This window comes from Leucoraja erinacea, unplaced genomic scaffold (assembly GCF_028641065.1).
Source record: "Leucoraja erinacea ecotype New England unplaced genomic scaffold, Leri_hhj_1 Leri_255S, whole genome shotgun sequence".
Lineage (NCBI taxonomy): Eukaryota > Metazoa > Chordata > Chondrichthyes > Rajiformes > Rajidae > Leucoraja > Leucoraja erinaceus.
The window spans coordinates 74,916-98,359 of NW_026576156.1; the positions used below are offsets into that span (position 1 = coordinate 74,916).

Consider the following 23,444-nt stretch of genomic DNA (forward strand, 5'->3'; position numbering starts at 1 on the left):
GTACAAGTATAGACAGTATTGGATATTGAAAGTGTGTTAACAATACTTCACGAGGGGGCTCCAGCTACATCCTTAGTCATGACATTAGTTTCAGCACAACGAGGGCAGACATTGCAAAAACTGAGGTTAGATAGGATGGAAGTGGCTGCAGATGCCATTACGTTTTACATTTCGGATCTGCACAAGTAGAGCAGAACCGGGGTGACAGATTTTAAGGTCGTATTTCGGCATACCCTAAGGACTCACGCCCATGTGTACGGGCACGTTTGTTATATTAGATCAAGGCCACAAGAACCCTAAGAGGTGTGGAATCAGTATTGTTTATTAGCCACAAACAACCACACAAGAAAAGGTTGGTTCAGACTATTTCAAGGTGGCTGAAGCAGGTTCTGGTTTATGCGGGTATTAACACTACCAATTTTACATCTCATTCCACCAGGGCATCATCAACGTCGGCGGCCAGGGCAATGGACGTTCCCATCGACCATATCCTCACGGCTGCAGGATGGTCAAGGGAATTGATTTTTTTTTTTACTTTAGGTCGATTGCAGACCCGGGGCTATTTGCCCATTCTGTTTTGCGTCCACTTTAGCCTACCCTGAGATAGAGGAGTTGCTATTGATTTTCTTTATTAACGGAAAACATTAATACGTTTAAATCAATGTCATGGTTAATGCATTGTTGATTATTCACTCATCCGGAGTCAATCGATGCAGTGAGACGCCGGGATTTGAATCTACGGCATGAAATCACAGAGCTTTGAACTCTTCAAGGAATCACTCACGTGACTTCGAAGTAAAATAGTAAGATTAAAGGAGAACTTACCAATTTGAAGTTTGATCTTTATTTTATGAGGAGTTACGTTGGTGATTACGTGCCCTCCACTCCCAACCCTCTCTCACAAAGGTCATCTGGTAATTCTCAGGTTTCTGATATTACTGTGTTACTTCAATTACTGTTACCTGTGATTGCATACCACTGCTTTGAAGATTGATGCACATGCGAACTGGCGGGGCTTCTTCACGTAATCTTCATTAAACTTCAAACTGGTAAGTTCTCGTTTAATCTTACTATTTTACAGCAGTGCTTTGGCAGGATAGATTAGATGTCTCATCTAGCGAGGCTATTTGGGTGGAACTGAGAAATGGGAAAGGTGTAGCAACACTTATAGGGGGTGTATTATAGACCGCCTAATGGGGAGCAAGAATTGGAAGAGCAAATATGTAAGGAGATGTAATGTTAAATTTATACAAGGCATTGGTGAGACTAAATCTGGAGTATGGTGTACAATTTTGGTCACCCAATTATAGGAAGGATGTCAACAAAATAGAGAGAGTACAGAGGAGATTTACTAGAATGTTGCCTGGGTTTCAACAACTAAGTTACAGAGAAAGGTTGAATAAGTTAGGTCTTTATTCTCTGGAGCACAGAAGGTTAAGGGGGGACTTGATAGAGGTCTTTAAAATGATGAGAGGGATAGATAGAGTTGATGTGACAAGCTTTTCCCTTTGAGAATAGGGAAGATTCAAACAAGAGGACATGACTTCAGAATTAAGGGACAGAAGGTTAGGGGTAACATGAGGGGGAACTTCTTTACTCGAGAGTGGTTGTGGAATGGGCTTCCGAGATGGAGGCAGGTTCGTTGCATCATTTAAAAATCCTGGATAGGCATATGGATGAGAAAATGGAGGGTTATGGTCTGAGTCCAGGCAGGTGGGATTAAGGGAAAAAAGTTGTTCGGCACGGACTTGTAGGGCCGAGATGGCCTGTTTCCGTGCATTAATTGTTATATGGTTATATGGTATGGTAGTTGAGGCCAGTTCATTGGCTATATTTAAGAGGGAGTTAAATGTAGTTAAAGGGATCAGGGGGTATGGAGAGAAGGCAGGTACAGGATACTGAGTTGGATGATCAACCATGATCGTATTGAATGGCGATGTAGGCTCGAAGGGCTGAATGGCCTGCTCCTGCACCTATTTTCTATGTTTCTATCTCAGAACACAAACACCTTGCAACAAAGAACCATTAATTGAGCATGCCTTACCTCTGGTCCTTTTTTTGTACAGTTATTCAAAGCACTGCAACACAAACAAAGAATAGTTCATCAACATTCAACACTGATAAATAAAACAAATTCCTGCATCCCTTCCTCCCCCTCACCAAAAAAACATCCCCACATTCCTCATCCTCCCTGTTTAATTCCCATTGAGCCATCTGCCCCCTCTCCGTATTCCCACCACTCCACACACTCTCCCTCTCTGACACACAATCACATTGGAGACAAGCAACGATTTGTGACCAAAAACAACCTGTCTTCCTGCTGCATTGTGCAACTCTCTGTCCATCTCCACTAGAGTTACCCCAAGGGTTGGGGAGTCTAAAACTAGATTTTAGATGAGAGGGGAAAGATTTAAAGGGACCTGAGGGTGGTGGGTATATGGAGTGAGCTGCCAGAAGAAGTGGGAGAGGTGAGTACAATAACAATATTTAACAGATATATGGACAGGTACATGGATTGGAATAGTTTCGAGGTGTATGGGCGAAAAGGAAGCAAATGGGTCTGGCTCGAGGTAAACACTTTGGATCGTCTGGAAAAGGTGTTGAAGACCTTGTTTCCATACTGCATAGCTCACTGTCTATATGATCTATATTCTACATCTGCCTCTCCCCGTCTGTCTCCCACTCAGTCTGCATATGCCGCCATGTATCTCTTCACATCACATCTGTCTGCCTCAGCTCTCTTTTCACACATCTCTCATCTTCCTGTGTCTAGCTCTGTTTCCTACATCTGTCTGTTTTGTTACATCTGTTACATCTGTGCGCCTCCCCCTTCTCTCTCTACCTCATTGCATCCTTTATCTCCCACTCTCTCTCTCTTTCTCTCTCTCTCTCTGCCTCTCATTACACTGCTCTCTCTTTCCTTTCTCTCCATCTTTTCCTTCCCATCACTTCTTGCTCTCAGTTCTCAATCTCCCCTCTCCCTCTCATTTCCCCCCCTCTGTAACTTACACTCTCTCTCTTTAACTTCTCCCTCAGACTCTCTCTCCTTCCATCCTCCTCCTCTCCCTCCTTCCGCCTCTTGCTCTCACTCTCTCTCCATCACCCTGCCTCCATCTCTCTCCCTCCTTCCATATATTTGTCTCTCTGCCACCCTCCCTCATATTGTCTCTCCCCCCCTGTGGCTGGGCTGCATGTCAGTGAGATGCACACATCAGGTCCTCACCTGTAGTAGTCCAGAGCTTTCTTGAAGTACTCATGCACTGTTAATTTCTGAGCAGCAGGCTTACCATGTTTATTCCACTCATGGGACCTGTGGAAAGAGATTAGGATCAGCAATGTATCAATATGCGGAGTTGCAGAGCTGAAAGATGAATTGAAGCAGAAACAGAAATTCTCTTTAAAAGAGTCACCCAACTAGGGGAATCATTCCAAATAAATATATAGGAATAATTTCAACGATAGGAACGCTGTAAATAAGTTGGAAAGGGTACAGAAGAGATTCAGGAGGATGCAACTGGGAGGGTTTGATTGGTATGGAGAGACTGGATAGGCTGGGACTGTTTTCACTGGATTGCAAAGAAGGCAATAAAGTCACTGTTTTCCCAGGGTTAGGGTGTCTAAAACATGAGGGCATAGGTTTAAGGTGAGTGGGGAAAGATTTAAAGGGGACCTAAGGGGCAACTTTATCCACACAGAGGGGGCTACATTTATGGAACAAGCTGAATGAGGTCTTGTAGAGATGGACTTCAAAATATTTGGATGGGCATATTGACAATAGACAATAGGTGCAGGAGTAGGCCATTCGGCACTTCGAGTCAGCACTGCCATTCACTGTGATCGCAGATCATCCACAATCAGTACCACATTCCTGCCATCTCCCCATATCCCTTGACTCTGCTATCTTTAAGAGCGCTATCTAACTATCTCTTGAAAGCATCCAGAGCATTGGCCTCCACTGCCTTCTGAGGCAGAAAATTCCACATTCACAACTCTCTGGGTGAAAACGTTTTTTCTCATCTCCGTTCTAAATGGCCTACCCCTATATTCTTAAACTGTGGCCCCTGGTTCTGGACCCCCAACATCAGGAACATGTTTCCTGCCTCTATCATGTCCAATCCCTTAAAAAATCCTTTGTGTTTCAATGGGGTCCCCTCTCAACCTAAATTCCAGTATATACATTTGCTCCATTCGTTCCATTCTTTCAACATATGACAGCCCCGCCATCCCGGGAATTAACCTCATGAATCTAGGCTTCACTCCCTCAATAACAAGAATGTCCTTCCTCAGATTTGGAGAAAAAAACTGCATGCAATACTGCAGGTGTGGTCTCTGTACAACAGGGCCCTGTACAACTGCGGAAGGACATCTTTGCTTCTATTCTCAACTCCTCTTGTTATGAAGGCCAACATGCTATTCGTGTTCTTCACTGCCTGCTGTACCTGCATGCTTACATTCAGTGACAGATGAACAAGGCCACCCAGATCCCATTGTACTTCCCTTTTTCCTAACTTGACACCATTCAGATAATAATCCGCCTTCCTGTTTTTTCCAACAACGTGGATAACCTCACATTTACCCACATTAAACTGCGGGGGTGTCCCGAGGTAGGGGACTTCCAGTAGGCCGGGAGGGCATCCCCACGAGATAATAACTGACTCTAGCAGTTTCCCCACTACCGATGTTAGACTAATAGGTCTGTAATTCCCTGTTTTCTCTCTCCCTCCCTTTTTAAAAAGTGGGGTTACATTAGCTACCCTCCAATCCTCAGGAACTGCTCCAGAATCTAAAGAGTTTTGAAAAATTATCACTAATGCATCCACTATTTCTGGGGCTACTTCCTCATCTAGCTATTTTTTCATCATGATTAAATAATGCATCCACTATTTCTGGGGCTAATTCCTCATCTAGGTTGGTGCTATTTTTTCATCATGATTAAAACCGGCCTCGACTAAAAATAGGTTGCCGTTTTAAAAATCGATAATTTTTTAGTCGCAGGTCTAGTCGAAGCCGGTTTTCTTCATAATCGAGGAAAGTTTTCAACATATGCGTGGGAGGTGGTAGGAGGTTGCAGGTCACCTCGACATTGATTTTTTTTTTGGGTGGCGGGCAAGGTCACGAGTTTGCTGTTTAGGTCTCCCAAGTGGGACAGGGGCTTAAGAGGCAGTGGAAAGGAGGAAACTAGATGGCACAGATTTAGGAGAAGCGGTAAAAGATTTAGAGATCTGATAAATAACCTTTTCAAGAGAATAGTTGGAATCTGAAACACACTGCCCGAGGCAGTGGAAGAAATGCCTCTCACATTTGGAAGTGTCTAGATGACCATTTAAATCATCAAGGCATAGAAACCCATTGACCAAATGGATGCAAGTGGTAATTAGCGTAGATATGTACTCGATGGTTGAGTTTATTGTTATCCGCCCAAGTATGGGAGGTACAAGTACAATGCATATGTTAGTTGCAGCAGCATCACAGGCACATGGACTCAAACATAAATTATACAAGACAGAGAAAATAAAGAGACTATGCAAAAACAAGACATTAATACAAAGACGCAACTAAAAATTAATTAATTGGCGTGGATAATGTAATCCACATCTACCGCACTATCTTTCAGACTTAAGCAAGACTTTTGACTTGGCCCCATGTGGTAGGTTGATCCATAGGCACTGGAGACACGAGAGGTGTTGATAAACTAGATCCAAAATTAACTTGTTGAAAGGTGGCAGACATGGACTGTTTTTCAGACAGAATCTTGGTAACTAGTTTGTGCCTTAAGGATCAGTGATAGGAACTTTTAATAAAATGAACAGAGATTTGGATAGCGCAGATAGCCAGGGTGAAAATGTCATATACTAGGCAGCATAGCTTTAAGGTGAGAGAAGAGAGTGTAAAGGAGATTTACGAGGGAAGTTTTATTGAACAGAGTGGTAGGGAACATGCTGCCTTGAGATGGTGGAAGTAGCAATGTTTAAGAGGTATTTAGACAGACACGTGAACAGGCAGGGAATGGAGGGACATGGACCTTGTGCAGGCAGATGGGATTAGTTTAAATCAGTAATATGATTGGCACAGACACGGTGGGCTGATGAGCCTATTCCCGTGCTGTTCTATGTTTCAAATTAGTTGGAGGACAATGTAGGTGGCCGATGACAGAAGGGAACTGCAGACTGGTGAGTTTAAGATCAATGGTAGGATTTTATTGGAGAGAGACATGATCTAGCTGCATTTAGAAATGCAAGGATTGATTAGCATGGCAATGTGTGTGAAATCGTGCCTCATGACTTTGATAGTTTTTTGAAGAGGTGATGAAGAGGATTGATGAGGGCAATGTGGCCTGCTGATTTCAGCAAGGCCTTTGACAAGGTATTGCATTGTAAGCTCACCTGAGATCCAGTGCAAACTAGTCAATTGGTGAGAAAATTGGTTTGATGGCAAGAGCCAGAGGTGTATGACTTGTTTTTCAGATTGGAGATCTGTGACCAGTGGTGTGCCACAGGGATCGATGCTGGGTCACTCGTGTGGAATGACCGAATGGCCTAATTCTGCTCCTATCACTTATGAACTTGTCATGGCCTAGCTAATGTCCACATAGATAACAATCTTTGACCTCAATCAATCCTCTTGGTCACCTCTTTAAAAATACTCTGTCTAATGTGTGAGATATGATTTTCCATGATTATCTCTCATCAGTCTTTATCTATCAACAGTTGGTAAATGCTGTCCCTCAGAATCACCTAGTAATGTACCCACTACTGATGCAGGCTCACTCACCAGTGGTGCCCTGGCTTGTCCTTGATGCCCTTAAATAACAGTGCCACATAAAGCACATGGCATTGGGGGTTCAGTATTGATGTGGATAGAGAACTGGCTGGCAGACAGGAAGCAAAGAGTAGGAGAAAACAGGTCCTTTTCACAATGGCAGGCAGTGACTAGTGGGGTACCACAAGGCTCAGTACTGGGACCCCAGCTATTTACAATATATATTAATGATCTGGATGAGGGAATTGAAGGCAATATCTCCAAGTTTGCGGATGACACTAAGCTGGGGGGCAGTGTTAGGTGTGAGGAGGATGCTAGGAGACTGCAAGGTGACTTGGATAGGCTGGGTGAGTGGGCAAATGTTTGGCAGATGCAGTTTAATGTGGATAAATGTGAGGTTATCCATTTTGGTGGCAAAAACGGGAAAGCAGATTATTATCTAAACGGTGGCCGATTGGGAAAGGGGGAGATGCAGCGAGACCTGGGTGTCATGGTACACCAGTCATTGAAGGAAGGCATGCAGGTGCAGCAGGCAGTAAAGAAAGCAAATGGCATGTTGGCTTTCATAGCAAGAGGATTTGAGTATAGGAGCAGGGAGGTTCTACTGCAGTTGTATAGGGTCTTGGTGAGACCACACCTGGAGTATTGCGTGCAGTTTTGGTCTCCAAATCTGAGGAAGGACATTATTGCCATAGAGGGAGTGCAGAGAAGGTTCACCAGACTGATTCCTGGGATGTCAGGACTGTCTTATGAAGAAAGACTGGATAGACTTGGTTTATACTCTCTAGAGTTTAGGAGATTGAGAGGGGATCTTATAGAAACTTACAAAATTCTTAAGGGGTTGGACAGGCTAGATGCAGGAAGATTGTTTCCGATGTTGGGGAAGTCCAGGACAAGGGGTCACAGCTTAAGGATAAGGGGGAAATCCTTTAAAACCGAGATGAGGAGAACTTTTTTCACACAGAGAGTGGTGAATCTCTGGAACTCTCTGCCACAGAGGGTAGTTGAGGCCAGTTCATTGGCTATATTTAAGAGGGAGTTAGATGTGGCCCTTGTGGCCAAGGGGATCAGAGGGTATGGAGAAAAGGCAGGTACGGGATACTGAGTTGGATGATCAGCCATGATCATATTAAATGGCGGTGCAGGCTCGAAGGGCCGAATGGCCTACTCCTGCACCTAATTTCTATGTTTCTATGTTTCTATTAGCCACCGGAACTTCACCTGTGCCTAAAGATGATGGTAATATCTGTGCAAGGGGCTCCACAATTTCTACTCTAGCTTTTCACAAGGTGCAAGTATATATTTGGTCAGCCCTTGGGAATTTATCCATCTTAGGCACAAACCATTACCAAAATTTTTTCCTGTTAGCCAGATCTGGCCAATCGGTCTTCATCTCGTTCAGTAAATCCTGAAAATAAACAAATTAACAGTTTGTGTCAGGGCAAGAGTGAAATAAAAACTGAAAATACAAGAAATAGAACATCACAAACCCTAGATAGCAGCTGATTGCAAGTTGGTCAGCAAAATGAAAACAGATACAGGTATCTGGGAATAGGGTGGGGTCCAGGGATTTGTGGGTTTATAAATAAACAGATACTAGGGAAGTACAGGCTGGAATACGTGAGGATTTCCACATAAAGTAACAGAAACCCATAAGATATTTGCACACTTGAATATTGAGCCGTATATTTACAGTTGGACAAAAAAGATTCACCAGGATGTTCCCTGAAAGAACGTTGATAAAGGACAATAAGACCATGAGGGGCATAGACAGCATAGATAGCTGGAGTCCTTTCTCCAGGGTAGGGGTGTCCAGGTACATGGGTAGGAAAGGAGTAGAGAGATGAGATCGCAATGTGGTCAAATGGGGTCGTGCGGATGAGCATCATGTTCAGCATAGACAAGGTTACCTGAAGGAAAAGTTTCTGTGCTGCACTACACTATATCTCTATGATCACAGAAATGAGCTCTTTGCCATACTGGGTTCATGCAATTTACTCAACTACACTAATCCCATCTGCTCACATTAAGAATATCCCTCTCTGCCAAGCCTATTGAAGCATTTGTCTCCAAGTTTTTTAATCACAGGATTTAGATCAATGTTCCGAATTTTTTTTTGTGCGCTATTGTATCATCACCCGGCTGCAACTAAATTCCTTGTTTGCATCTGCTCATAGGGTTTGCAGTATATATAGTTTGTGAAGAGAAGAACAAATACAATTGGGAGAAGCTGTTAGCAGCTGAAAGAACGCCTGGTAGGTGGGAAGCTTTTAAACGTGAGATCATGAGAGTTCAGGGTTAGCAGGTTCCTGTTGGAGTGAAGGGCAAGGCTGTCAGGAGTGGAGAAGATGCAACTAACTGAAGATGCTAGACGCAAGTGCTGGAGGAACTCAGTGGGTCAAGCAGCATGTGTAATGGGTAATGGATAGGTGACACCCTTCTTCAGGCTGTTCAGGAGTAGAGAATCGCAGCTGATGAGGGATATTGAAGCCTGGGGCCAATAATAAAAGGATATACAGTGGCTTGCAAAAGTTTTCATACCCCTTGAACTTTTCCACATTTTGTCACGTTACAACCACAAACGTAAATGTATTTTATTGGGATTTTATGTAATACACCAACACAAAGTGGTGCATAATTGTGAAGTGGAAGGAAAATGTTACATGGTTTTCAAATTTTTTTACAAATAAATAACTGAAAAGTGTGGCGTGCAAAAGTATTCAGCCCCCCTGAGTCAATACTTTGTAGAACCACCTTTCGCTACAATTACAGCTGCAAGTCTTTTGGGGTATGTCTCTACCAGCTTTGCACATCCAGAGACTGAAATTTTTGCCCATTCGTCTTTGCAAAATAGCTCAAGCTCAGTCAGATCGGATGGAGAGCGTCTGTGAACAGCAATTTTCAAGTCTTGCCAGAGATTCTCAATTGGATTTAGGTCTGGACTTTGACTGGGCCATTCTAACACATGAATATGCTTTGATCTAAACCATTCCATTGTAGCTCTGGCTGTATATTTAGGGTCGTTGTCCTGCTGGAAGGTGAACCTCCACCCCAGTCTCAAGTCTTTTGCAGACTCTAACAGGTTTTCTTCCAAGATTGCCCTGTATTTGGCTCCATCCATCTTCCCATCAACTCTGACCAACTTCCCTGCCCCTGCTGAATAAAAGCATCCCCACAGCATGATGCTGCCACCACCATGTTTCACAGTGGGGATGGTGTGTTCAGGGTGATGTGCAGTGTTAGTTTTCCGCCACACATAGCGTTTTGCATTTAGGCCAAAAACTTCAATTTTGGTCTCATCTGACCAGAGCACCTTCCTCCACATGTTTGCTGTGTCCCCCACATGGCTTGTAGCAAACTGCAAACGGGACTTCTTATGGCTTTTTTTCAACAATGGCTTTCTTCTTGCCACTCTTCCATAAAGGCCCGATTTGTGGAGTGTACGACTAATAGTTGTCCTGTGGACAGATTCTCCCACCTGAGCTGTGGATCTCTGCAGCTCCTCCAGAGTTACCATGGGCCTCTTGGCTGCTTCTCTGATCAATGCTCTCCTTGCCCGGCCTGTCAGTTTAGGTGGACGGCCATGTCTTGGTAGGTTTGCAGTTGTGCCATACTCTTTCCATTTTCGGATGATGGATTGAACAGTGCTCCGTGAGATGTTCAAAGCTTGGGATATTTTTTTATAACCTAACCCTGCTTTAAACTTCTCCACAACTTTATCCCTGACCTGTCTGGTGTGCTCCTTGGGCTTCATGATGCTGTTTGGCAGTAATGTTCTCTAACAAACCTCTGAGGCCTTCACAAAACAGATGTATTTATACTGAGATTAGAATACACACAAGTGGACTCTATTTACTAATTAGGTGACTTCTGAAGGCAATTGGTTGCACTGGATTTTATTTAGGGGTATCAGAGTAAAGGGGGCTGGTGTAGGGGGTGTAGTGGGAGGGGGGGTGTGTGGGTGGGAGGGAGGGGTGTGTGAGGGTGGGAGGGTTGTGGGGGTGGGAAGGAGGGATGTGGAGTGGGGAGTGGGGCGGAGGGGTGTGGGCGGAGGTAGGGGAGAGGGTGTGTTGGCAGGGGACATGGGGAGAGGGTGTGAGTTGGGGGAGAGTGGGGTATGTGTGTGGGTGGGGAGGGGTGTGTGTGGCAGGGAAGGGTGTGTCTGGATGGGGGGGGGTTGGGGGGAGCTGAGAGGTGTGTGTGGATGGGGAGGGGTGGGAGGGGAGTGTTTGTGTGGGGGGGGGGGGGGCTATGTGCAAAGGGGGTGTGTAGGGGAGGGGGGTGTGTTGACAGGGGGTATTGTGGGGGGAGAGGTGTGTGTAGGCGGGGGGGAGGGGAGGAGATAGCTTGGAGTAAAGACGGGGTATCGAGCCATGAGGGAGGGGGGTATCACGGGGGAGGGGGTTAGGAGCAAGCTGGGGGGATCAATGGGTAAGGGGCTGTGAGGCATTGTGTTGGCGGTGCGTTTGGGACTCACAACAAGATCAGATTCTCTGCTTTCCGTTTGGCGACATCATCGACTCCACGCCGGGCCAGGCCGCTTCCGGTCCCTCCAAAAATTGGACACCTCTGCCGGCCATCCTCAGCTCCAGTAAAGACGCGATGGAGCAGGAAAGGGCGGACCGTCCCAGGGACTGACAGGAGAAGAGACTAACCGCACGGCGCTGACTGGCAGGAGAGGAGATCGAACTGCGCAGGCGTGGTGTTTACAATTTTTAAACCTCGCTAACTTTTGCAGTATACTACCGATTAGAATAAAACATATTGCACACGCTGCACAGGAGAACGGCGAGTGAGCTGACTAAAAATCATAGCGCTATCCTGTACAGTTTTTGTGCAAATAGAAAAACCGTGCAAACCAGATGATAACTAGATCAGTGTTTTAGAGAAAGAGAGAGAGAGAGAGAGACAGAGGGAGATGGAGGGAGACGGACAGACATACAGACCGACAGACAGACAGGCAGCCTATGCTCCAGGATAGGGTAGGCTATAACTAGAGGGCACAGCTTTAACGTGAGAGGGGAAAGAATTATTCACACACAAGGTGCTGGGGATAAAGAAGCTTTCTGAGAAATTGGTATAGGTGGGTTGAATTATAATGTTGAAGAGACGTGAGTACTGCTTTATGCATAGGAAGGGGTTAGAGGGATATGGGCCAAACAGGCAAAACGTACCAGCTTTGGTAGACCACCAATGTCTTGAACCGTAAGTACTTACTGACCTTTATTTTATTGTCGTTAAACTCATCCTTATTCCCCTCATTCCCCTTGCCACCTTTGGGGGGCCTGGAAGATAAAAGGTTGGGGTGAGTTGCTGCTTCCAAGCTGAAGAGTTATTTTACTTTGCTGACAACTTGTTCACGGGGGCAACACTTCCTGTTCTGTCTCAGTGCCGGAGATCAGGGGACCCGCTGTAACTCCAGCGTTGTAGAATCCGTAGAATGACACCAACTATTGTAGTGGGGAGGTGTGGGATTTGTGGGAAGAACTGAACTGTTCTCCCATCTTGTTGTGTGAACATGTTCTCCCATCTTATGAGCAAATTTGCTGACTGCAGAATGGATGTCTGCGAGTAAAATAGTCTGCCGAGTTGGCCCAGCAAAAAATGATAAGGGAGATATCATTGTAACCTGAATCTGCAATTTGTACCGTGGAAATTGAACTTTATTTCAGTGAGGTGTCCCATAGTTTGAACATGTCTGGTCACTCTGACCTTGCACATCTTGATCTTTAATGATAAGCTTGATAAGGGAAAGAGGAGAATTCTAGAACACAATATTTAACTGTGTTAACAAATATACCTGACCCAGTCCACATTTCTTGCTATTAAATATGATATTAAAAGGCTGCATGCTTTGAGTCTGCAAAACAGTCTCTGGTTTGATAAGTTATTGTGAACAAAGAAGTTAATTGTCACCCACGTTTTGTGTATATTATTCTGACAGGTCTTGCTTTGTCTCTGCAGGCCTTTAGTGACATTGTGACAGAGTCTTGCTCCCTTTATTTAAAGAGAGGTATAGCTGCCATGGAAGCAGTTGGGTGAATGGTGAAAGGATGCTTCCTGGGATGGGGTGCTGAATGAGAGGTTGAGCAGGTTGGGCTGAGGCTCACTGGAGATATGCGGATGTCAGGTGATCGTCTCGAATAGACTATGTTGTGAGGGGGCCTGACAGGGTTGTGCCGAGAGGATGTTTCCCTTATGAGGGAATCCAGAAGTGGGGACACGGTTTCAGATTCAGGGGCGGGTATTTGAGGTGAAGCTGAGGACCTTTGCTCAGGATGCAGCCGTCCAGCTGCAGAACCAGATATTGTTCTGGCGCTGGTGCCCAGGCTCAGTGGAGACCACAGCCCAGCTCCGTAGCCCAAACCCACCACTAGAGCCCCGTCAGCTCTCCCTGCCAACTCCCATCTCTCATTATAACCCACCTGAATAAAGAGACAGTTACCACCAGCCATGAATGGTCCAGTATGGATATCCACATTCACAGGCGGTCCAGCCTTTCACCTGAAAAGAGAAGAATGAAAATCCATCGCTGAAACAAACTAGATGAACACAAGAAAAAATGATACATCATTTGGGGTCATTGACAGGCAGAGGGTGGACAAGCAATGGGAGGGTTTGTCAAAATGACAGAGGGGTGAGTGAACAATGGGGGGAGGGGAAGAGACAGGTGGATGGGTCAAAGTGACCGTGGGATTGGTTGCTTCTCTCTAGATGGATGTTTCTCTGCTTCACATGATATGAGTGAGAGGGTGCAAAGGAAAGTGGGACCCAAAGCACGTGGTACACATGGATACCAATGTGGAGAAGGCAGCAACGGAGGTCTGTCGATGCTGCCAGAGGTGGACAGGTGGCAATCTCTGGACTGCTGGCAGGGCCAGGCTTCAGGGAGAACAGATAAATGTGAAGAGAAGGTGGTGATAGAGTGGTTACATCCATGGTACATACGATTCTGGGGGTAGTAGAACCAGTTCTGAGGCAGATGAAACCTGTATGAGATGGACAGGTTACAAGTTGATGGGATTGGGACAATGCCCAAGTCAGGACGATTCAATCAAGATCAGCAAGGTATGGGCATAGCAGGCAGTTACAGCAAAAATAAATAAGGTGAACAGAGGGTGTGAGTGTTGGATGATGACAGAGAAGGAATTGTTGGATAGGAGCAAATTGAGAGACACAATCTGGTGTCCACACTATACACAGAATGTGGTGAGTAAGTTTGTTGAGCTGCAGCTACAAAGAGCCATGTGAGATTATGATGTGGCTCATTCTCGGCAGAACTGACCTCTTGATATTCAGGAGACATGGTGATCAGAAAAGGCAAGGATGGTAAACAGGAGATGGGGGCAGAGGAAAATGGTATTATAGACTATGGATGAAACATTCCCCTCTCCTAACAGGACACCATCAAAGCTGCACCATCGTCTCTCACCAATGGACCGATGCCACTTACTATAGACTGAAGAGAGGAGATTTCCTTGAGGCCATGCACAAACTTGATTGGGCTGGAATAAAGGATACTATCTCATCACTGGGTCTATTTCATCTTCACATCTGCAAGGATTACAGAAATGAGTGGTAATGTTGGAATTTCAATTGCCCAATATTGGTTGGAGTAATACAAGAGTGAAAGGCAAAGATGTGGAGAACCTCCTGAGATGTCATTCTGGAGAATTTCCATGATTAACGTGACCTACTGCTGGAACTGGTTCAGGGGAATGAGTAGAGAGCGTGCCAGCTGGAGAACACTTGGAGATAAGTTATTATTGGATGGGCAAGGAACAAAGGATGTACGTAGGAGGGAGTCTGGCCCCTATGGACAGTAGGGGTCAGCCAGGACATAGTAGAACCACATACAGGTGACCCTCGTTTTGTAGCAGATTGGGAAACAGAATTTTGCCCTCAGAGTATTCGCAAACCACGAACAAAAGATCTGGGATACAAAATAAAAATTAGAGATTACTAAATTTTATGTGGAGAAGCATAGGAACATAGAAACATAGAAATTAGGTGCAGGAGTAGGCCATTCGGCCCTTCGAGCCTGCACCGCCATTCAATATGATCATGGCTGATAATCCAACTCAGTATTCCGTACCTGCCTTCTCTCCATCGCCTCTGATCCCCTTAGCCACAAGGGCCACATCTAACTCCCTCTTAAATATAGCCAATGAACTGGCCTCAACTACCCTCTGTGGCAGAGAGTTCCAGAGATTCACCACTCTCTGTGTGAAAAATGTTCTTCTCATCTCGGTTTTAAAGGATTTCCCCCTTATCCTTAAGCTGTGACCCCTTGTTCTGGACTTCCCCAACATCCTGAACAATCTTCCTGCATCTAGCCTGTCCAACCCCTTAAGAATTTTGTAAGTTTCTATAAGATCCCCTCTCAATCTCCTAAATTCTAGAGTATAAACCAAGTCTATCCAGTCTTTCTTCATAAGACAGTCCTGACATCCCAGGAATCAGTCTGGTGAACCTTCTCTGCACTCCCTCTATGGCAATAATGTCCTTCCTCAGATTTGGAGACCAAAACTGTATGCAATACTCCAGGTGTGGTCTCACCAAGACCCTGTACAACTGCAGTAGAACCTCCCTGCTCCTATACTCAAATCCTTTTGCTATGAAAGCCAACATACCATTCGCTTTCTTTACTGCCTGCTGCACCTGCATGCCTACCTTCAATGACTGGTGTACAATGACACCCAGGTCTCGCTGCATCTCCCCCTTTCCCAATCGGCCACCATTTAGATAATAGTCTGCTTTCCCGTTTTTGCCTCCAAATGGATAAACTCACAAAAAAAATAAATGGACAGAATACTTTTCAACTCGTGTGTCCTGATGCAAGAATAGATAATGTGCTTCGTGTTGGAAAATCACAATATGGAACGCTCCCCCCAGTCGCCACGTATCACGAGTGTTGCTGTTGTGGCAGCTGGCATTGTCACTGACGAATGAGAGATGTTTTACGTACAGAGGAGGAGTATTCCCACACCAGGAAAAGGTAAAGGAACTCAGGTGCTCCCTGAATCGCCCAGGAGTGGAGAGGATGATGAGGGAGTGAAGGAAGGAGTGGTCTTGGCGAAGGTGAGACTCCTATGGAAGCCCACCTGAATGTGGTGAGTTGGGGGAGGCAGTGAGTACAAAAGGACAGAAGCTTTTCAAGGGAAAGTGAATCAAAGAGCCTTCCATAGGCCTGTAATTGTGATGAGTGGAGTGTGGAGATTAGGTATAATGGAGTGATCTGCATCAAGGTAGAGGCACAGCTGGAACATGGCTGAGGGCATTGTATCACCCGTTATCAGGGAATGGGAGCTGTCAGAAGCGGAGGCGTACAGATCAGGGAGGGGGGGTGTGGGGTAACTGATGATGAGGAGGTGATGACACTAACAAGTCACTTGCTCCAGGTGGGATAATCCCAGGTTGTTAAAGGAGGTAAGGGTCGTAAGCAGGTGGCTGTAATCTTCTAATCTACCTGTGTTGTCACCACCCTCTGTGTGAAGAAATTGCCCTTCAGGTTCCTATCAAACTTTGCCCTTCTCACTATAACCCATGTTCTTGATTCCCTCACCCTAGGTAAAATACTGTGCATTCACCCTATCTATTCCCGTCAAGACTTTATACACCTTTATAAGATCATTGCTCATCCTCCTGTGCTCCAAAGAATAACGTCCTAGCCTGGATATCCTCTCTCTTTAGCTCAGGCCCTCGAGTCCTGGCAACATCCTGTAATTTGTAATAAGGTAGATGAGTTGAATGCGGAGATAGCTATTAATGACTATGACATTGTTGGGATCACAGAGACATGGCTCCAGGGTGAACAAGGCTGGGAGCTGAACATACAGGGATATACAATATTCAGGAGGGATAGACAGAAAGGAAAAGGAGGTGGGGTAGCATTGCTGGCTAGAGATGAGATTAACGCAATAGAAAGGAAAGACATTAGCTTGGAGGATGTGGAAACACTAAGGGGCAGAAAACGCTAGTGGGTGTTGTGTACAGGCCACCTAACAGTAGTAGTGAAGTTGGGGATGGCATCAAACAGGAAATTGCGTGTAACAAAGGTAAAACAGTTATAATGGGTGACTTCAATCTACATATAGATTGGGTGAATCAAATTGGCAGGGGTGCTGAGGAAGAGGATTTCTTGGAATGTATGCGGGATAGTTTTCTAAACCAACATGTAGAGAAACCAACGAGAGAGCAGGCTATTCTAGACTGGGTATTGAGTAATGAGGAAGGGTTAGTTAACAGTCTTAGTTAGTTAGTTAGTTAGTCTGAAGAAGGGTTTCGGCCCAAAACGTTGCCTTTTTCCTTCGCTCCATAGATGCTGCTGCACCCGCTGAGTTTCTCCAGCTTTTTTGTGTACCTAGGGTTAGTTAACAGTCTTGTTGTGCATGCCCCCTTGGGCAAGAGTGACCATAATATGGTTGAGTTCTTCATTAGGATGGAGAGTGACATCATTAATTCAGAAACAAGGGTTCTGAACTTAAAGAAAGGTAACTTTGAGGGTATGAGACGTGAATTGGTCAAGATAGACTGGCAATTGATTCTTAAAGGGTTGACGGTGGATATGCAATGGAAGGCATTTAAAGACTGCATGGATGAACTACAACAATTGTTCATCCCAGTTTGGCAAAAGAATAAATCAGGAAAGGTAGTGCATCAGTGGATAACAAGGGAAATCAGGGATAGTATCAAAACAAAAGATGAAGCGTACAAATTAGCCAGAAAAAGCAGCCTACCAGAGGACTGGGAGAAACTCAGTCCAGCAGAGGAGGACAAAGGGCTTAATTAGTAAAGGGAAAATAGATTATGAAACAAAACTGGAAGGGAACATAAAAACTGACTGCAAAAGTTTTTATAGATATGTGAACAGAAAGAGATTAGTTAAAACAAATGTAGGTCCCTTGGAGTCAGAAACAGGTGGATTGATCATGGGGAACAAGGACATGGCAGGCCAATTGAATAACAACTTTGGTTCTGTCTTCACTAAGGAAGACATAAATAATCTGCTGGAAATAGCAGGGGACCGGGGGTTAAATCAGACGGAGGAACTGAGTGAAATCCAGGTTAGCCGGGAAGTGGTGTTAGGTAAATTAAATGGAATAAAGGCCGATAAATCCCCAGGGCCAGATAGGCTGCATCCCAGAGTAATTAAGGAGTAGCCCCAGAAATAGTGGATGCATTAGTGATAATTTTTCAAAACCCTGTAGATTCTGGAGTAGTTCCTGAGGATTGGAGGGTAGCTAATGTAACCCCACTTTTTAAAAAGGGAGGGAGAGAGAAAACGGGGAATTACAGACCAGTTAGTCTAACATCGGTAGTGGGGAAACTACTAGAGTCAGTTATTAAAGATGGGATAGCAGCACATTTGGAAAGTGGTGAAATCATTGGACAAAGTCAGCATGGATTTATGAAAGGTAAATCATGTCTGACGAATCTTATAAAAATTTTCGAGGATGTAACTAGTAGAGTGGATAAGGGAGAACCAGTGGATGTGTTATATCTGGACTTTCTGAAGGCTTTCGACAAGGTCCCACATAAGATATTAGTATACAAACTTAAAGCACACGGTATTGGGGGTTCAGTATTGATGTGGATAGAGAACTGGCTGGCAGACAGGAAGCAAATAGTAGGAGTAAACGGGTACTTAGAAGGTAATTGAGGCCAGTTCATTGGCTTTATTTAAGAGGGAGTTAGATGTGGCCCTTGTGGCTAAAGGGATCAGGGTGTATGGAGAGAAGGCAGGTACAGGATACTGAGTTGGACGATCAGCCATGATCATATTGAATGGCGGTGCAGGCTCGAAGGGCCGAATGGCCTACTCTTGCACCTATTTTCTATGTTTCTATGTTTCTATCATCTTCCAGCTTCTCTTCACTCTTTCCAGCTTAATGATATCCTTCCTGTAGCAGGATGCCCAAAACTGAACATAATACTCCAAATGCAGACTCAAAGATGCACAATTCTAACATAAGATTTCAACTTCTTTACTCAACACCCTGACTAATGAAGGTATCAAAAGCATTTACGACCCTTTCCTCAAACCATTCTGAGAGGATATTAGTCATTTTCCAGTTTAGGTGTACCCTGTCCCTTTTGCACAAGTCACACCTGCCCCAAAGTGATCTCATCAGCTAAAGACCTGCCTCCTGCACCAGTTCTTCAGCCATACATTCATCAATCCTATTGTTATCCTCATTGGCATATGGCACTGGAAGAAATTTTGAGATTACATTCTGGAAGTTGTGCTTTGTAACCTTCTACCTATCTCTCTCAGTTCACCCTGCAGGATCTCACCTCTCGTTCTACCTATGTTGTCAGTACCATTGTGTACAACCACCTCAGCTGTTTTCTCTCCCCTTTCAGAATGTTTCAGACCCAATCCAAGACCTCCCTGTTCTTGACACAAGAGAGGCAACACACCATCCTGAAATCTCGCTCTCGGCCAAGGAGAAGTCCATTTCTTCCCCTCACAACATTTCACTGAGACGTTTCCTTGCCCTGCTGTGCATCACAGCCAACTGTGGTGCCAAACCTTGGCTGCTGCTACCACTTTCCTCTGAGAGGCCTACTCTGTCTGAGAGGAGAATGAACACAGGGCATTCCTGCACTACCTTCCTGCACTTACTGCCCCTCCTGGTCACCCACCTCCATCCTTTTTGTACCTGCAGTGTGACTAATTGCTAAATGCAGTCAACAAAAATCTCCACAAATCAAATTCTCCACGGCACTACACAATCAGAAGCTGCAACTGGACACAGCCTCCTGCAGGTGTAGTCAGACACTCTGGGAACTTCCCCCAAATTACCACAGGAAAAGCAGACTACTGGCCTAAGCTCCATAACATTTCCTTTTGTTCTACCCTAATTAGACCAAAGATCCTATAACGAGCAAGATAGATCACTCGACGAAAAATACGTAGTACGGTCATGGGCAGATTCATTGGTGATTTTCGGCCCCATTTCCATACCCGGCTTCCGTCTCCACACCAAAGATCCCAAAGATACTAGTGCGGAAACGGAAGCCGGTTACGGAAACATCCTTGTAAAAATCAAAGATCTTTCGTAAAAATCTTCTCCTCATTTTCTTTCTGCCTCCCTGCCTCATAATAAAAAGCAAAAAGATGCCTATGTTCCTTCCACAGCGTGTGCAAAGTCTGGCCGGGATCAGCACAGCTGGGACGTCCTGGGTAAATAAACTGTGCATTCACCATATCTATTCTCTATGACTGATGAAAGCCAATACACTAAAAGCCCTCTTTACGACCCAATCTACTTGTGATGCCACTCTCAGGGAACCATGCACCTGCACTTCTTAGTTTTTAGTTTAGTTTAGAGATACAGCACCAATGAGTTATCCCCACACATTATCATTAATCTACAAACAATAGGGACAAATTACAATTACTGTATACCTGCCAATTATCCTACAAACCTGTTTGTCTTTGGGGGTGTGGAAGTGATGAGGAGATCCTGGAGAAAACCCATGCAGGTCAAAGGGAGAACATACAAAGTTGTGTAGTCAGGAACAAACCCAGGTCTCCAGTGCTATATGGCAGCAACTCTACTGCTGCGCCACCGTTCCTCTGCTCTACAACACTCCGCAGGTCCCTGCCATTCACTGTGAAATTTCTACCTTGGTTTGGCTTGACAAAACCGAACACCTCGCACTTATCTGCATAAATCTCCATTTGTCATTCCTCGGCCCACTTGCCCAGCTGATCAAGATCCTCCTGTAATTTTTGATAAGCCTCTTTGCAATCTGCGATACCACCTACTTTATTGTCATCTATAAATTTACTAATCAAGCCTTGTACACTCTCATTCAAAGTGGTTATTACCTTGTACAAGCCTCTCCATTGTCCACTATAGCACCAATCTCCTCTCAACCTTATTGTTCCAAAGGTGAGTTTCAAGGTGGATAAGGAAAGGGACAAGGATCAGAAATTATTGATCTGAAGTGGGGAAGGGTGATATTGTGGCGGTCCCTGGGGGGTAGGCCACTCCTTGGATCATCCCCCTCGACGATTGAGGGACAGGGGCGTAGGTCTGCCATGGGGTTTACCGGTCGACTCCCGAGGGGTAGAGATAAGAGTGTCGGTGTGTGTTCTTGAACTGTTGGAATTAAAAAGCTTCTTTTGAATCCGCCTGGCGTCCGGTCTTTGCCTGACCTTGACCAGGCCACTACAATATGAATGTCATAAAACAGGACCTGGCAAAAGTTGACTGGGAGCAAGTACATGCATAAACCTACTAGTCATGCCATCCACATTCTAATTATTAATGTGGCAATATGATCTCTAAAGCAGATTCTGTGATAATGATACTATTTGCATGCCCTCACAATCAAAGCACTCAGACTTGCACACAAATAATTCCATTTACCTTACAGACGTTTTCCGGCCACTGAAGTGCCAGAATATTATCAGAAGGATCTTCCAAATTAGATTTGCTATAAAACAAAAGTGTTTTCATTAACGGATCTGTGAGTTGGCCACCCGAGGAAGTGCTGATAGAGCAAATAGTAATTGACGGTACAGCCCCCATTCACCTGCTGGGTATAAACCACCACAACACGCATTCACCTGGTAACTGCAGAGATGGCGGTAGAGATCTCAAAGGGAGGGAAAGAGTTAGAGTGGGCCAGGTAGAAGCAGAGTCAAAGTGGCAGCAGGGATCATGAAATGTTTACGTTCCACCTGAGTACATCAATCTAGTCATCCATGTAGACAGAACTCGGTTCAGTTTAGTTTATTGTCACATATATCGAGGTACAGTGAAAAGCAGTGAAAAGTGACCAAAGGCAGCAGTTCAAAGCACCATCCACATTCCCCTCAGCACCACACTTCCTGAACTTGGACGTTTCCTTGCTTGTTTTCAATCCACTCACCACCCTCCCATTCATCTCAGCTTAGTGAATGCTGCATTCTCCAAGTTTATAATGTGATGGTATAATCTGGGGCTGCTTGGATTATGAATCCAAATCAGATCTTACATCGTTCAATCCATGGTCTAGAAAGAATTTCAGGACTATAATGGAATCCTCTCCACATTCCTAGATAAGTGCACTTCTAATCACACTCAGAATTCTTGACTCATGTCTAGATGAGCAAGGCGAATAACCAATTTGATGAGCGCCCAGTCTGTCACTCTAACTGTTCACACCCTTGTGTAGCAATGTTACAAAATTTATGTAATTTATGTAATTTATCCCATCAGATAAAGCATAAAAATAAGTTTAATTTGACACCTAATTCACTTTCATATCTCAAGTATTTAAAAAGTTATGGACATTTTCATACTCGGAAATTAGCATCTTGGTCCCTATTGATTTTCTATGGACATTACAAAAACGCTGTGATCGTGGGCAGTCAAAAGCCCATAACCTTCTTAAAAATTAAGAGAACTGAATTAAATTTTCAGTTATCGTAGGTTGAAGCATTCTGAAATAAATATAAAATAATCTTACTTGGATGACCTGAAATTAAAACATATAATTAGTTAGTTACCCAAGTGTAGCAAATTTCAAACTTCAATTACTAGATCTAAACATCTATCCATTTCTTAATAAATGATTAACATTTTTAAATAGCCCAAGTGTCCAAATAATATTCATAAATAATTCACAATAAAACATGATTTTGAAATCTCATTTACATTAATTTATAGGCCAAATGGAAGGAATTTTGTGTTCAATTGCTGCAAATTAAAGTCCATTTTAAATCAGCTTTCTAGTGGGTTCCTGTGAACGCGCTGGTTTAGAACGTTCGCATTGCGGTAGATTTGTGCCCTCAAATGCCCAGAAAAATACTGTGGGATATAAAGAGCCCAAAATGAGCTACTCGCTATAGTAAACTTTGTATATAGGGTTCTTAAGAAGCCCTTTTTAATGTAAAAATAAGCTACATACCTTTAATTGTTTGCTTTATAAAACCCTGGGGCTGCGAGAGGTCGTGGGTTTAGAGAGTGATTTTTAAACTACTATAACTATTATACAAGGCAATAAAAACTAATATTACCTTTTGCGACGGGGTCTTTCAGCGATTTTTCGTTAATGATTTACTAGGCTGAACATTTTCGATTGCAAGAGCCTAGTAAAAATAGCGTTTTAAACCCGCCCCCTCAAAACAGCGCCAAAATCACACACACGGGCTGGGGCAGATTTTCAACGACGCTTCAGGTAGGCTTAGCAACATACCTACCTTGTGGTGCGTAGGTCTCGAAACGAAAGAGAGGAGTCAGGTATTTTGAGAGGCACCTTTACTTGTGTTCCTCCCGGTTGTAGGGAAGTCCACACGAGAGAATGATGGCACCCAAGCCCATGCCTTTAAACCCTCTGGTTAAGGGCCGCCTCTGGACTGAACCACTCCCGTTCGGGGTTCGACAGTTAGGATGGCCCGACCCTTGGGAGCTGCCACAGGACCCCCCCCCAGAACCCGAGGCACGAAACGCACCGGCGGGCGCACAACCCGGCCGGCCCGGGTGCGGAAGTCAGCTGATCGTGGGGCTGGCGGTGGCATAGATGGAGGGACAGGTCGAGGGATAGGTCGAGGGACCAGCGGGAGGGGGCCGTGAAGGGGGGGTGCCCTCGAGGCCGATGTTGGGCAACCAGCACCGGCTGGTCAATGTCCAGGTGTGCCGGCTTTAACCGGTCAATCGACACGGCCCGACCCTTGGGAGCCGCCA

General features: G+C 44.8%; 1 protein-coding gene across 1 annotated transcript in view; it reads right to left on the bottom strand.

The window, feature by feature from the left end:
- Positions 1 to 1,695: 1,695 nt before the first annotated feature.
- The window catches only part of LOC129693311 (ribonuclease T2-A-like), a 44,648-nt gene continuing 22,899 nt past the window's right edge, over positions 1,696 to 23,444 (bottom strand). Inside the window, exons 2-7 of the mRNA XM_055630159.1 lie at positions 21,144 to 21,210; positions 13,205 to 13,263; positions 11,981 to 12,044; positions 8,109 to 8,167; positions 3,224 to 3,310; positions 1,696 to 2,078 (exon numbers count right to left, since the gene is read on the bottom strand). Of these exons, the coding sequence (XP_055486134.1) occupies positions 1,994 to 2,078; positions 3,224 to 3,310; positions 8,109 to 8,167; positions 11,981 to 12,044; positions 13,205 to 13,263; positions 21,144 to 21,210 (421 nt within the window). The 3' untranslated portion in view covers positions 1,696 to 1,993. The remainder of the gene's footprint in view (positions 2,079 to 3,223; positions 3,311 to 8,108; positions 8,168 to 11,980; positions 12,045 to 13,204; positions 13,264 to 21,143; positions 21,211 to 23,444) is intronic.